Source organism: Cydia pomonella, chromosome 26, assembly GCF_033807575.1.
Source record: "Cydia pomonella isolate Wapato2018A chromosome 26, ilCydPomo1, whole genome shotgun sequence".
Taxonomy (NCBI): Eukaryota; Metazoa; Arthropoda; class Insecta; order Lepidoptera; family Tortricidae; genus Cydia; species Cydia pomonella.
In genome coordinates, this window is record NC_084728.1 from 7,657,738 (window position 1) to 7,674,818 (window position 17,081).

A 17,081-nucleotide genomic window follows, 5' to 3' on the forward strand; every position below is an offset into this window, starting at 1 on the left:
TGCAAAATGATATGTCTGGTTTGCCACGACCCAATAAACCGTCTTGAAATACTAGTATGCATAGCATGCAAGGAAGCTTATCACCACAGATGTGTGCAAATGACATCCGCTTATTACAGAGAAAACACACATGAATTAAAAAGCTTTTGGCGATGCCCCACTTGTAATAGTGGTATCACGCGCAGAAAAACGGACGATAGTACACCCGTACGCGCTATAATGATGCAAGGATTAAACGACACCACAATGTCTGTAGATGAACTCCTAAACCAGGAGGAGAACTCTATTCTAGTTAGCGAGGAAGCTGAGAACAACAACACACCTGGAAGTTTTGCTACATTGACTCATAGTACGTTAGAAGCCCGACCCATCACGTTAGAAGAAATAAGTGAACTACTAGATTCAAAATTAGAGAAAAATAATGCAGCTCTATTTAGAGAAATGAAAAGAACCCTGCGCACAGAAATAACAAATATTGTACAAGAACTGAACCAGGATACCTCAATGAAAATTAACACCTTGACTACGCACCAAAAAGATTTTAAAGCGGAGCTTGATAAAACAAATACAGTTATACAAAACCTGCACAAAAAAAACCTAGAACTACAATCCGAACTTAACCAATTAAAGAAACACTTTCAAACCCCAGAGTACAGAGTTACTAATGACAGCACTAAAAAGATTGTATTATTTGGACTTGATGAATATCAATACGAAACTGAAGGGGACCTGTGTCATCGTATCGATAATTTATTCTACGATATTCTGAACATAAACATTAATGGATTTATAGAAGGGGTATCCCGCATTGGGAAAAGAGGATATCGACGTCCTTTGCAAATAGAAATACTTAGCAAACGAATGACAACGTATTTACTCGACAATGCCCACTGCTTTAAAAACACAGGTTATGCCATCTCACCGTTCTTAGACGCAAAATCACTGGAACAAAGAAACATACTAAAAAGCGAACTCGTCAAGGCCCGTCACGAAGGACATCATGCAATAATTAGAAAAAACAGGCTATATATAAACGGCAAAGAATTTACTCCACTTCAGCAAAGTGTGAGCCATGCTGAAAAACCCGACACGTCCGACAACATGTCCGAAATTTCGATTGACAAACCTACCGTAAAGAAACCAGATATGTATGCAAACGACACAGCAAAACTCGGAGATAGTACTGCCGATGATAAACTACTGGAGGCAGGAAATGCCAAGAATGAAGAAGTACACCACCCACCAACTAACGCATATAAACCAGGATCAGAAACCTCTAGCACACCAAGACCACATAATACACCGTTGACACAGATACATACCTTTCGAGAAAAAATTTAATGCATTATATCAAAATATCCGAAGCATAAAAAACAAGACACATTTGATAGAGGCGACCACAGAAGAAGACCAAAATATACATGCAATTTGCTTAACGGAAACCTGGATGACGACTTCCAAACTTGATCTATTAAAAGTCGAAGGCTATACTCTAGTATCATCCTATTGTCGTCCTAGCAAAGAAGGCGGGGGAGTGTGTATACTATTGAAGCAGGGAATTGAATACACGGAATGTAACGATATTACAGCGATGTCAGTAGAATATTTATTCGAAATATGTAGTGTAGAAATTAGTAAATTAAATCTAATATTGATCAACTTGTACTGGCCGGATAGCAAAAGATTGCCTGACCTATTTTTTGAACTGTTAACTAAACTAATGCAATACATACAGCATAGATATAGCAAAAAAGATGTTATCATCGGTGGAGATTTTAATGTAAACATCTTACAAGAAACGAAATGCTCACTAACACTACTAAATTTAATGAAAACTTTCCACTTTCACCAAAACGTTAGAGAACCCACCAGAGTAACTAATACTAAAACTAATACTAGCTCTACGTGTATAGATCTTATTTTTAAAAATTTTCATCGCGAAAATTGCTATATTCAAGTACGCGATTATGGGCTATCAGATCACAAAGGTATATTAATTAACCTCCCGTCGGTTGCTTTCGACACAAATAGTACTTGGAATATTATGAAAAGGTTGTATAACGACAAAAATTGCTCAAATTTTAAAACAGAACTAATTAAAGTTAATTTTCAAAACATTATATCCCCAGCACAAACGGTAAATGATAACTATAATCAATTCTACAACGTTATCAAAAAAAATATTGAACCTATGTATACCTAAAATCAATATTAAAATCAAAACAAAATCTAAAAAGGCATGGTTGACAAAAGGTATTAGACAATCGTGCAAACATAAAAGATTACTTAAAGTATTTATATCTCAAGCCAATAATGAAAACCTAAACAAACACTATAAGCAATATGAGAAAACATTAAAAAAAGCTGTGATAACCTCAAAAAGGCTGCACAATATAGAAATGATTAAAAAATCTGATAATATAATAAAAACAATGTGGTATGTAGTAAAAAGTGAAATCAATAAATTAAATAAAAAAAATCGAATTAATATCAAATTAAAAACTCTAAACACAATCATAGATGAGCCAAAAGCAATCGCTAACACGTTCAATAGCTTTTTCTTGTCAGTCGGAAATCAAACGTTACCCTCGACGAGTAGACCAGTAATATCAACAACTAAAAACTCAATGTACTTACGACCAGTATCAGAACTCGAAGTTAAAAATATAATAAAAAACTTAAAAAACAAACGAAGCTATGGATACGATGAAATGCCACCTTATTTAATTAGACAATGCGCAGATATACTGTCAGGACCCTTAGCGCTACTAATTAATCAATCCTTCGCGGAAGGTATTTTTCCTGACGCATTAAAAATATCAGTAATAAAACCCATCCACAAAAAGGGTAATAAAAGCGACTGCGATAATTATCGACCAATAGCGCTCTTATCGACCTTTTCAAAAATATTTGAAACCGCGATGTCGAGGCGACTCTACTCATTTTGCGAAAAATTTGGCATCTTTAACGATGCCCAATACGGCTTCCGAGAGAAGAGATCCACAACCCTAGCAGTGTACAAGTTTGTTCGGGAAGTACTAAACATAATTAATGAAAGGAAATACGCTATAGGCGTTTTACTAGATATGAGCAAGGCTTACGACCGAGTTAGGTATAATATACTATTAAAAAAACTAAAAGATATAGGTATAAGAGGAAATGCTCATGACTGGTTTTGTCCATATCTCACAAACCGCGTCCAATATGTCGAAATAGAACATCACAATTACAACACTGATACAATACAAAATGTCCAATCACAAATAACAAAAGTAAACCAATCGATACCCCAGGGAAGTGTCCTTGGATGTATTTTATTTCTTATCTACATAAATGATTTACCCAATATAATAAATAGCCCATGTACCTTGTTTGCTGACGATATTTCTTTTGTTATATCGTGCGAAAACGAACAAACCCTGAACAGCGATTTAAACTCTACATTAGAAGAAGTTGTAACATGGCTTAGTGACCACAACTTACAAGTAAACTTCGAAAAAACGAAAATTATACAATTTAAACCCTTCCAAAAGCGAACATTAAACATCAATTACTCTTACAACAATAATAAAATAGAATCAATAAGTTCAACTGTATTTTTGGGTATTAACATTGACTCAGCCCTTAACTGGAAAGATCACATAAATAAAATAAGTGGCAAATTAAGTAGCTTCATTTATGCACTATATCATCTAAAAAAGTGTACTGACATAAAAATAGCCACAAATGCATACTACGCCTATGCTCACTCTTGGTTACAATACGGAATTATACTGTGGGGAAATAGTCCGAGTGTGAACAATCTTTTTATATTACAAAAACACTGTATTAGAATCCTTGTAAATATTCATCCACTGGAAAGCTGCAAACCATACTTCGTAAAACTAAGAATCCTGACCCTAATCTCCATGTATATACTGGAAGTGTGTCTATTCGTAAAGAATAATGGAAATCTCTTTCCTCAATACTCGCGAGCGGCCCACCTACGACCTAAAACTAGACTAGCCACACCAAACTCTACGCTACAGATGATCCACAAAGGCCCTTTTGGCATGGCCATAAAAATATATAATAAAATCCCAAATGAAATTAAAGAAATAAATAATTTTAGTAACTTTAAAAATTCATTAAAAACTTATCTAGTAAAAAAAACGTACTACACATTAAATGATTTTTTTAACGATAATATGGACGAATAACGTCACCGGCACAAATAAAACATACAAATATATATAATATATCATACACCAGCCCTTTCTAATTGGCTTATGCCCATGATGCATGTTATTTCATAAGTTAGTTTTAAGAATATTGCTATACCCTTACAGGGTTCATGTGGAACTGTATTAAATAGTTTTAAAGAACTGTACACTAACATGAGTGCAATAAACAATTCTGATTCTGATTCTGAAATAAAACATACGAAATGTATTTATTTATAAACCCAGTATCTGAAAAAATGTTTTGGGTTATTTTTAATTTTAAGCTATATTATTTGTACTTATTTATCTTTCATTGCGTGAGATAAAAATGTAAAGGTAAATGTAAAGAGAAAATCACGCATCAATACCGGTCCTTATTACTAAAACTTATACATCATATCACAAACCCACTAGATGTCTTTACAGCTGTTTTAAAGCGCCATCTATTTTAACCCACTCATAAATAAATAAATAAATATTGTAGGACAACATTACACAAATTGACTAATTCACACAGTAAGCTCAATAAGGCTTGTGTTGCGGGTACTTAGACAACGATATATATAATATATACATATTTATAAATACTTAAATACATATAAAACATCCATGACTCAGGAGAACAAATGTCCATGCTCATCACACGAATAAATGCCCTTAGGTACCAGGATTTGAACCTGGGACCATCGGCTTAGGCTATAGGCAGGGTCACTACCCACTAGGCCAGACAGGTCGTCAAACGTCGACTTATAAATCTTGTCTATTCATTATATAGCTACCTAAATATGAACATGCCAAAGTCTTAATAGCTGTGATTATTGCTCATTAAGGCTAAGATATTTGTCTAATTATTGCGTCTTTATCTCGAATAAACAAGTTATGGCCTGAGTCATGCTCGAACCATACATTAGCTTAGACAAGACAAAGAAAATGATCTAATAGACTTTTATGTACATAATACCATCCACACGGTGCAAAGCAAATACTGTCTTGGCCACAGCTACGAATTCGTAGCTTTTGGTGTCGAGCCACTCGGTCCGTGGGGCAGAAGGCCTGCCGCGAACTACGTTCGACGTGTTGCCTTGCCTCCCTGTCACGCTTACGTACGAATTTACAAGTGCGACAGAGAGGCAACACGTCGAACGTAGTTCGCGGTAGGCCCTCAGAGGTGCGCGTGGGCTCCACAGGGAGGGAAGCGGTTGAGGGAGGTAACGGGGGACCCTCACGCGGGCAGCTTTCTTGCGCGAAGGCTTGCTAGCGCGATACAGCGAGGGAATGATGCCTATCACACGGGCACCTCGCCAAGAGGCCAGGATTTATTGTAGGATACTTTTTCTAGGTAAGTTTAGTTTTAGTAGTTTTATTTTATAAATGGCAATTCTTAAATTGTATTACAACGACATAAGAGTCCCATGAATCTAGCCGCCGCCCTACCATCCAATCCAAGTTACGCTTTCATTTTAAAACTACATTCTGACAGAACAATAAATTTTAATATGAACATCCAAGTTTAATATGGATATTTATAGTAAGACATTTCCCGTCATTCCGTCAGTAGAATAAGTTTTTGGCAAAAATTTAATTTTTGGTACAAGCTTTTATCGCTGACTGTACTTTTCTTTCCACAGGCAACTAATACTCATCGAGCAAATTCTAAAAACTCCAAACACAATTAGGTTGCGTTGTTTTATCACAGAGTTCCTATGTCCACCTCTTGTCTCCATCATCAGATCAGCTCGATGGTACCATAATATTGCATTGTCACCCGACTTACATACGTATGCAAATTTTCAGCTCAATCGGAAACCGGGAAGAGGGTCAAATTTAACTTGCAAGATTTGATTACAAACAGACAACGGTCAGGTGGAGGTAAATAAAAGCTTGTAAAAAGGCGGCAAATTTTACAAATGTAGGCGCGAAGGGTTGTTCTTCCATAGATAAAAAATGTCTGAGTAACACACTAAGCGGTCTTCTCTTCCAGACAACCTTTGGTTTCAGATTTATGTAACTTCCAACTGTATATGAACAAAATATGTTATATTTGTATACATAAATCGTTACAAATATTACAACCGCGACCAAACGCATACGATTAGTTGTTAACAGTAATTCGATACAACAATACCATTGAAAAGGAAGGCCGTATGATGTAATACAATGTCACAAAATGCTTAGTCAAATGTGACGTTTTCAACCAAACGGGTACTTATTGTCGGTTGTCCAATAAGGCTCGGTTGGCAAAATCTTTTAATCAGAAAGCAACCTTATGAACTTTTGAACCTTTTATGGAAAACGTCACAAATACGACGTCGGTGGGTATGTATGATTTACTCAAGAAAATGCATATTTTTGGAGTTTTCCTTGAAATCATTTATCACTAGTATCAATCGACATATGCAAAATGTCAGCCGGTATAATGTCGTGATCGCGAAATGTCACGTCCCAAACAATAGTTAAGGTTCATGCTGCAAAATGGTTCCATGGAGCTTACATTTAATATAATTTATTTTCTCAAACTTGCAAAGAAATGTTGACATGACTTACTTCAAATTAGGTCCGGAAATAAAGCCTGACCATTAATATATGATCACGCGCCATATTGCGGAATTTCATTGGAAATAAATTTTTCATACTAAACTGAGCTGTCACCCTATAAATGAAAAACAGCGCCCTCTTGACAATATTAATATATTTCTGGTCGGGCTTTACTACTCGTATGTCTCGGGTGCGATGAGTGAAGATGATATGTAAAGGAATTTCATACAGCCTTACACACCTAGGCCTGTAAAGCTACCTTCTTTTGTTTTTAAACGTCAAATTGTGATGCGTCTTGGAATTCATCCATCAAATAGTAGTAGATGCGTAATTCGTTTTTAGCCATGGAAACCAAATAAAACTACAAAAAAAAAACAATTTGACTAAAATATTTTTTCATTGCAAGTTTGACAAATGCACTATACAAATCTCGGCGAAAAACAGGGGTTGCCGGCCGCTATAGTTATATTAGTAATGTACTATATTAGTAAGTTATGGTTATATTTTAGATATATATTTAGGCAAACCATTTTCAGAAAAAAGTGGCAACATTTAAGAAATCGAAGGGTAGCCATAAAAATATGAAATATTGGAACTATTATTTATAGCTGACCACTGGACACTTTTGCATAAGTTCTGCCTATGGAGATTCCATTCCTTATCTCCACCTTCCGTACATAAAATTTTTAATTTTGCACCTTTTGACAAAGTGGAGTTATGCCAGTGTATAATTTTAAGTATATAACTTGCGGTCCTTACTTGTTTATTAAAAACATGTACACAGATAAATGTAAATTAAATTTGTGTCAAGCAAAGACATTTGCTAACGATACCATAATGTTTTAAAATATAGGAGATGGAAAAAAGTACAATGAAAATCTCGTCAGTACAATGAAAGACAGTGTTTGGCTTTTTCATTTTTCCTTGAAGTATATCAAAACATTAAGAGGAAAGAATAGCTTTTGAATCTAATGAAGTAACGGTCATTTTTCTATGAAATTCCATTTCGGGAGAAAACGTTATCCACTACAAATCACTTTGATTTTAGATATTCTAGGTGTATAGGTTTCGTTTTCTTTTAAATATTTTAGTTTTGAAAATTTTGCAAAAAAAAAGGAAAACCTATAGGTAAACTTATTTTTTCATAGCGTCAATAATATACTAAAAAAATCATGGAGAATGGAACAAAAAAAATCTCCTTTTTTATGGACGATCACGTACTTATATATTTCCCTCTAAAGATATATGTAATTTTAACTTACCGAAGCGAAGCAAGTTTAAATAGGTCACCACAGGACTTAAACCTTTACTTAATCTCGAAATTTACCTGAAAAAAAAAAACAGTAAACATAAGTTATGGTAATAGTATACACTACTGTATATACTACTAATTCCGGGAAGGAGTCAACCAATAATTACGTCACACGAATTTCTAGGTTTTTTTTTTACCCCTCCCTTGCTCCTTGTCACACTTCGTCACATTTGGCAAACCACTCCCCGTGGTGTCACGTCACATTTCTCGAATTAGGTATTATTAATATTTTTGATAAAAGAAATATTAATAAGTTTATAACACAAAACTCATTAGGAAAGCAAATGAAAGGAACATAAACGATTATCGTTCCAAAAACTCATTATTTAACTTTACAACGAATAAAAAAAATCGGTTACTGATAATGTTAAAGTGACGTCACAAAGTTTGTCACTTGTGCTTCCCCTTGTCACAACATGACACATTTTCTTGACCCCCTCCCCCCCCCCCTAAACGTGTTATGTAATTAATGGATGACCCCGAAGTAAAAAATTGATTGATGAACTGCTAGCAACAGAAGACCGTTTTAGATATGACAAGCCTTTATTTAACTTGCAATGTTTGTATGTAGGTATGTTAGAGGCAAATCTTACAAGCTAAGCTAGACCCACTTCCCATTCGCTTGAGCTGAAATTTCACGTACATAATATTGTAAGTTGGCTGACAATGCAAGTGTACCATCGAACTGATCTGATGATGGACACAAGAGGTGGCCATAGGAACTCTGTGACAGTAAGGTCGTGTAAATATATTTTTGTAGCGTTGGCTTGTGAAGATGTTTGGGAACTCGACCGTACATCTATATACATTTTTTGTTTTCAATTTGGTACAGTCGAGGTGCTCAAAAATATCTGAACATGCACTCTAATGCCTTGACAATAGAGGCGTGTTCAAATATTTGTGAGCACCTTGGCCGCTTCGATGTATCTGATGGCGACTGTACGGGCATGAATGAAACTTAGGGAACAATACAGAGATGGCGCTCAGTGGTACAACACGTGTTTTCAAACATGTTATGTGAGTGGGGGGCGTACTCACATGTGATTCAGTGGATTCCGAGTGATTACGCATTTTGCGACGCTGTCATTTTATATGGAAAGTAAGGTGTGTTGTTAAATACTCTCTAGGTTATTGTAAATTTTGTTGTGTGGCAATAAAGATTTTTTTTATTTATTTTTTAATGTTCCGCGGGTAAATGTACCTTATTGCGGTTGTGTCAGAAAATATACTTGCAAATCTCATCCATAAATAACGTTACACGAATTTAAAGATTTTTTGACCCCTCCCCCCTCCACCTGATACATTTGGCAAACCCCTCCCCCCTAGTGTGACGGCACATATTTGGCAATTTTATTTTCAAATAAATCGGAACTTCGAAATAGGTATTATTATTTTAATAAAAGCAATATTAGATATTTCATAACACTAAACCGATTAAGAATAGAAATTACATAAGTAACAACGATTATCATTGCGAAAAGTATAAAATAAAGTTAAATATCAAAATATTTCGGTGAAGAAGTGACGTCACAAAGTTTGTGACTCCCTCCTCCCCCTTGTCACAATATGTCACATTTTCTTGATCCCCTCCCACCCCCTAAACGTGTGATGTAATTAATTTCCCCGTACGGAACGACAGACGATTTCGTGGAATGCTCCTGTTTCCTGTGATTTTTTTCCTGAAATTTCCGAGAAGTTTTTGGAAATTTTCCGTTACTTTGACATCTGTAAGTACTGTAAACATACGATGTATTTTATTTATAATTGTTAAAATTACTCAGTAGGTAATTAAGTGGTGTTTAAGTAATTTCAAGTGGGTTTTAGAGCTAAGGCCGAGGCTGATTCAGCCTTCATTTTATTTCATAATAGCCGCATGTAACTCTTTCATGAAACACGCAATTATTATACACATGCAATTTGGTTATGATTTTATAATAAATAAATAAAAAACAACAGGATTTATCGAATTGAACATTTCGTATTATATACCTGCTTACAATAAAATAAGTTTAAGAGCAAAAAATTCAAGCTGAAATTTTGAAAGCTTAACTTAGCTTACGGCCCGATTCGAAGAATGATTAAGACACGCTTAAGATCTTGGAAAGATATTTAAAAGATCGATAACTAAACGACGTTCAAAATTGACGTTTATTTCGGTTGCCCGAATCGAGCTACATAAGTAACAACGATTATCATTGCGAAAAATTCTATCAATAGGGTTGTTTCCAATTTTTGAAAAACGCTTGTATTGCGTTCTATATTAACTAAAAGTTGCCCTAAAAGTAAACTCTTATACTAAAAACGGCTGACCTGTTTGGCCTAGTGGGTAGTGACCCTGCCTACGAAGCTGATGGTCCCGGGTTCAAATCCTGGTAAGGGCATTTATTCGTGTGATGAGCATTGATATTTGTTCCTGAGTCATGGGTGTTTTCTATGTATTTAAGTATTTATACATATTTATATATTATATATATCGTTGTCTAAGTACCCTCAATACAAGCCTTATTGAGCTTACTGTGGGACTTGGTCAATTTGTGTAATAATGTCCTATAATGTTTATTTATTTATTTATTTATATTTTGACAGCTGCTTTCGCGCCCAAAACGCTCTTTGAAAATTGTGTGATGTCACAGTTTATGGTTTGACACATAACTTCATACACACGTAGAAGATATGAACTGTCAACTGACATTTGTCATTTGTTGTTTATCGCCTAACTGTCAACAGTGTTAATCCGAGAGTTGTGACGTCATCAGAATCTTCAATGACGTTTCGAGTTTGGTCACGTGACGTGTGCCAAAAGATATTTTAAATTCAATATTTACAAAAATATGGTCATTACAGGTCCCCTAAAAGTAGTTTAACATGTTCTTATAATCCAAAAGAATTTATTGGGATACAATTCTGCCCTAAGATTTGTAGATGGAAACAACCCTATTATACGACATACAAACGATATGTAAATGAGAACTTATCTAAACCAGAACTTATCGTTATCGTATCTCATTCTTCGAATCGGGCCGTTAGTCGCAGACCAGACTGTATTGAAAATTTCTAGGGCTTTATGCGTTAAAAGTTCAATGTCCTATTCGTTTTTTATGTTTTTTTATTTATTTGATGTAACTTGTAAGCTACCTACTGCAATTGGTTTCAATAGTATTAACAATCTAAAAGTATGGTTTATTGCTCCAGTCATGGGATGTATGGCGCCATACAAATATCAAATAATGGGCAAATGTTGCCAGCATTTAAAAACTGATGGTAAATACTTGTTTTACAGGATTTGTCTATGTCTATACCATCCCATTACTGGTGCCAGTCACGTCATAAGGGCGTTTACTATATAGAAACCCGGACCCGGGTATGTCCTTAAACTACGTCCAAAAGAGAGGTATGGGCAATGTGAATGTCATCTCGCCTTGTGTGGTAGGGCACAGCACAGCAGATGTCATTCCAGATCTAGAGCAGAGCCCAACTGGGGAAGTACCTCCACCTTATAGAAAACCGCAGCCAAATAACACTTGACCCTACTCATAGTGTTGTGTTCCTGCCGGTGAGTAAGGTTTCCAGAGCTCAACGAGGGGGGTGGGGTTAGGGTCGGCAACGCGCATGTAACTCCTCTGGAGTTGCAGGTGTACATAGGCTACGGAGACTGCTTACCATCAGGCAGGCCGTATGCTTGTTTGCCACCGACGTAGTATAAAAAAAAAAAAAGAAGTGTCCTATATAAATAAGCGATCTCGTTGCGGACGCGAATGCTGTGGGCCGCTGCGCCGCTTCGCTTCGCGTTCGCGAGGTATTTGCGTCCGTAAGACGCTGCGTAAGGGCCATACCAGTCCACACCACACTAGCGTCTCTATGGCTGCTGATCGCCGCAACGTTGGCGCAACTACGCAGCAACGACGCCATTTTCCATAGCGCTGACTAGACGCCGACGCTCAAAAGACGCTAAAGTCTGGGTCTAATAGGCCCCAATGTCAAGGCTACACGCACTTATCCCGTAGCCACACTTAACCGTATTGACCTTATAATTTTTTTGCAACCAGCGAAGTACAATAGATAACTAAGTGCTAGTTTTACATCAAGGTCTGAATCTACATTCTAGTATTAATTTTGTATTTCGTAGTTCTTGACCTCTGTCTGACCTTAAGGAGCATACATATTTAATATCAATATTTAAACGCTGTACGCCTTGACGGCAACATTACAACCTATAACATTAAATACCTCAAAAAGGTTCAGTTTTGTTAAGTATCGTTTATACAATATCATCATGAATATTAATTTGTTTAAAATTGTATTCAGAATATATTTATTTCTTCTTAAACACATGTCAATTTGATAAGAAACTACGTCTATATCATATCCTATATAAGTTAAAAAATGACAAAAATCATTATACAAAAATAACTATAAACTATTTGTTTAAGGGCCTGTTTCACAATGTCCAAGTAAAGTATTGGATATTAAGAAATAAATTAACTGCCAGATAAATTTCCTCTAAAACTTAGTTCCTACTTTATCTACCAGTTAAGCTTATTTGAAGATTGTGAAACGATAACTTTATTCGTCAGATAAGTGGCAAATAGCTTATTCAGGACTTTACTTGGACATTGTGAAACAGGCCCTAAATGACAAACTTGGCGTAAAATTCATGGCGTTTACGCGTATAGTCGCGAGTTTCACTCTCTGCTTCTATGGTTCGTTGTCAAAACAACTCATGGCGCAAAATATTTGTGCGTTGCGTTGTGGCTTTTTGGTTACAGCGCCGCTTACGTGGGCGATGACTCGCGAATGCGCCAAACGGCATTCGGAGATCGCCCACGTAGGACACTTCCATAGGTATCAAAGGATTGAATTCACCCGCGCCGCGCCGCGCCGCTTCGCGTTCTCGAGTTATTCGCTTAGGTAAGACACTGCCTTAGATTAAGGCATCTACAGTCCTTAAGACAGCGGCTTAAGGCTTAAGGGCAGGAGGCAGGGTATTATTAAGAGTCTTATAAGACGTGACAAGCGTTTATGAATAACGCCCGTTATCACAAAAAATATGGCGCAATATAGTGTCATTTACTCCAGCCGCTTCAGCGGTCATATTTGAGGGCACGTTTTATTCTAGAGTTTACATATATTTACAATGCAATAGTCAACCAAACTTAGCTTCTAGAATTCTAGGCACACTAATGTAAATAAATACTATTCAAATGAAATTCAGACAACAAATATATAAACAGCTGATTCGAATTGTGCTAGCATTTCTAAGAATAGATTCAGCCCACATACCATGTTACTTGATATGTAATGTTTATGTAATATGTAGCCAACAATAAATCAGCGATATTATAATTCTAATATTTCTTAACGGTTTAGTATAAAGAGTGATTTAAATTGTCATCTTGGAAAGTGTGAAAAAGTTCTAAACCACATGAAGTATATACAATCGTTGTAAGTTAATACCTATATTGAGAGAAAAAAAACATAAAAATTAATAATAATAATAAATACTTAAATAATTTAGTTTGTATTAGTCCTTAGTATGTAATTTTCAACCCCCGACAAAAATAGGGGCGGTACATGTTTCACGCCAATGTCTGTGGTACTTATCCTATCTCTCTAACGGATGGGCCGATTTCGATTCGGTTTTTTACGTGAAAGTGACTTTTCTTGCGGTGGTTCTTAGCCATGTTTCATAGAAATCCAGCAGAGTGGCGCGTATCAGGTCTTTTCCAAAATTATGTAAGGCATTTTTGGCATAAAATGAATTTAGTTGGCATATAACGTATAGGGGTTTTTAATGGTTTTAGTTTAGTAGTGTAATATTAGTACTTGTCACTGATTGCTATAAATATGTCATCTAAGTACAGTCCTTTCCCATCTAAGTACCCGTCTAGTACCTTTATGATTAATATTTTTTGTAACTTTTAACTTCGTGGATAATGTCGTTTATTGTACATAGATTAACACCTACTGTAACACTTATTGCAATATTTTCTGTACAGTTGTTTATTATCCCTAAAATATAAAAATTAAATTGAATTAGTAGTAATTTACATACATATAACGGTAAGTTAAGATACTTTAATTTTGTCGTCTCGTGGATAACGCAACATAATTCCAACCAGAAGTTTTTAAACTATCAAATGAATTAAGAACATCATCTTAACTTAGTAAATTAATATACAGTATTATTCTCTTTATAGTATACAGGAAACATCATATAGCTGATTAAGCAATGAACGACTTAATGTGTGAACAGAATAATATACTTAATAGTAGCCCAAACAGCTCACGAGATCCGACCTAAATAGGAGAGGAAGACGAAATTACTTATGAATGGGTTATTGGGTTATCATACTTATCATAGAACATTCAATCTATGCACGTGAAAAACTGGGTCGTATAATTCCTACTAATATTATAAATGCAAAAGTAAAGCTCATCACAAACGCTGCGATAGTATATATTAATATACCGTAAGATACCAATTGATATCTTACAATATAGCTAAGCACCACACACGCCAACGGTACCAAGATATACTTATATCGCTGTCTATCTAGCACCTTCATTGTGCGAGAGACGAAATATATACCAAAATATATCATTATACATACCGAGCTATAATATCGCAAGGTATCTTAAGATAAGATGCCGTCTTTTATAACAGCTTCAAACCAAATTACACCTGTCAAATACGTGTGAGGAATTAGACATATTGACATATGTAATAACAACCGTCAGTATATTTTAATAGATCAAATATCATCCTATATATTCTTTTATATGAACTGCGTAATTTTTCCGCACATCACATGAACTGCGAGTATTTTTTTTATCACAAATCATTTAATCTGACAGTAATAGTAGGTATAGCAAACGGATGCAAAGCGTGTTTGAGTTTATGTTGAACCACGCGAGAGATGCGTGCGCGTGCGCGGCTAAATATACGACCAAAACAGACAAGTGCAAAGGTCAGTTCCTATGACTTGCATTCTTTGTGAGTAGCCTCATTCAGAATTTGTCACGTGACAAATGAAAGACAAACTTGGTTTAAAATAGTAAACACTAAATTTAAATTTCACGTCATACCTATCTGTACGTCATGGGCTCATGGCATATAATCGAAAACCTTGTTTTAATAATTATGATTGTCACTTTACATCATATTTCTTTCTTTTAGAATATTCGAGGGGGGGCGGGTTTAGGGTCTGCCACGGACTACGGGTGCTGCTACGGAGGCTGCTTACCATCAGGCGAACCGTATGCTTGTTTGCCACCGACGTAGTATAAAAAAAAATTTAATTTTTTTTTTATATATGTGTTTCTGATTTGCCTACTTCCCGAATCTGGTATTTATGAATAAGACAGCACTATTTTGTTTAAACTGCTCACAGGTATTATGTGCAAGTACCTGTGTATTTTAAGAGTATGTATAATACATATACGCTTATTGCCTAATACGCTTTGAAGATATATCACAGAATCAAACACATCCCGTATGGTCTTCCAATGTTAAGGTTCCCTTACGCGTAGGTTTAAAATATAAAGTTGTTTATTTAAAACATTACAAAATTGTGTTTTTATATATTTACGTTTCAACAGTTTTACCCACGTTTTACCGCATTATCATACTGGGGTCGGATGTCGGATCGGATATGGATAATTTATGTACAACGCAAAAACTAAGTGTTCTATCAACAATACATTAATTATAGTACATACTGATTGCAAGTATCTTTAGAAAAATTAGACATTACATTATTTTACCTATTTATTACGCATAATGTCGTCCTCATTAGTTTATAAAAAAAGAACAAGTGTTTTCTTAAGTTTCTATACTACGAAGTTATGCACCGTGGTTTTTTTTTTTGTTTTTTTTTTAAGTGTGAATCTGATAGTGATAACATAATTAACAGAGGTGAAAAAACCTGTTTGCTAATATTAAAAAGCGTAATGAAAGATGTTATAAAGAATAGTAGTTTTGGAACCGGCATAACTTAATAAGTAATGTAATAAACATGTAATCACCGAAAATATCTACTTATGTATGTTCAAGTCCATACATAACATAACCGTTCGACTGTTGAGTAAGGCGCAACCGCATTTCAGCTTTCCAATTGATTATTACAATACGATGCAGTCATAGTCATTCACATTGAAAAAAAAATCTAATGCCCACAACAAAAACAGAATGAAAATCCAAACATAAACAATAATGTCAACCTTGAAAAACAAAAACTAACCTCGAATTCTTAGTGACCTTGGTCCCGTTCGCGTTCGCGCCAAATTCAACTTCGTTCCCTCCAAAACTCCTTACAAGTGGCATTTCACCATCGGCCATTTTGACACACTTTGTTTTTAATTTTTCTAGACTTGGATACTAAGTTTTGGCACACAACACGCGTCGACCCTGCCGTCCGGCAGCGCACTGACTGAATGATTGGGCTGGCTATTGGTGTAAATGTAATGATGAGCGCTTCTCGTGTAGGATAACACTGCTATGATAATTGAATGCGTTTATGCAAGATGTTTGAAACGCAACGATTATTTTTAAATAAACATTTATGATTCTGAAGTGAGGAAAATGGTGCGATGGCTTGAATGTGTAAGTGTCAACTGTTTCAAGAGATATGGACAATGAGGAAGATCCTGGTTGTTTAATTAATTAATTCGTTCGTGTATGATAATTAGTAGTAAACAATGTAGATGTGTTGATGTATGTTCAGTCAGTGTGTATGTAATGTACTCATATATAGTACATAATTAGCTCATACGTAACTATATAGCAGCTTATGTCCGTTAATAGTACTTGTAGACATCTCATTTGTTTGGTTTATAATTAAAGCACATAATACCTGGACTTAGATTAAATCCGGACAGAATGAAGTCTTGGTTCTAACCAAGCAAACATGAACATAATCATTATTTCGTCAGTATGGAAAAATCCGTTACCATGAAAACTCGACACGATTTTTTTTTTCGAAAAAGAATTATTTGGTATACTTGGCCAATTGCGAGTTAAAAACAAAAATCAG

The 17,081-nt window shown here is 35.4% G+C and overlaps 1 protein-coding gene across 2 annotated transcripts in view; it reads right to left on the bottom strand.

Moving 5' to 3' along the window:
• The window catches only part of LOC133532152 (PTB domain-containing adapter protein ced-6), a 113,661-nt gene that overhangs the window by 76,705 nt on the left and 19,875 nt on the right, over positions 1–17,081 (bottom strand). Inside the window, exon 1 of one of the 2 annotated variants that reach the window (XM_061870685.1) lies at positions 16,290–16,651. The exons of the other annotated variant lie outside the window; for it this stretch is intronic. Within the exon in view, the coding sequence (XP_061726669.1) occupies positions 16,290–16,387 (98 nt within the window). The 5' untranslated portion in view covers positions 16,388–16,651. Of the gene's footprint in view, positions 1–16,289; positions 16,652–17,081 lie in introns of those variants that run through there. 2 annotated transcript variants of the gene reach the window in all.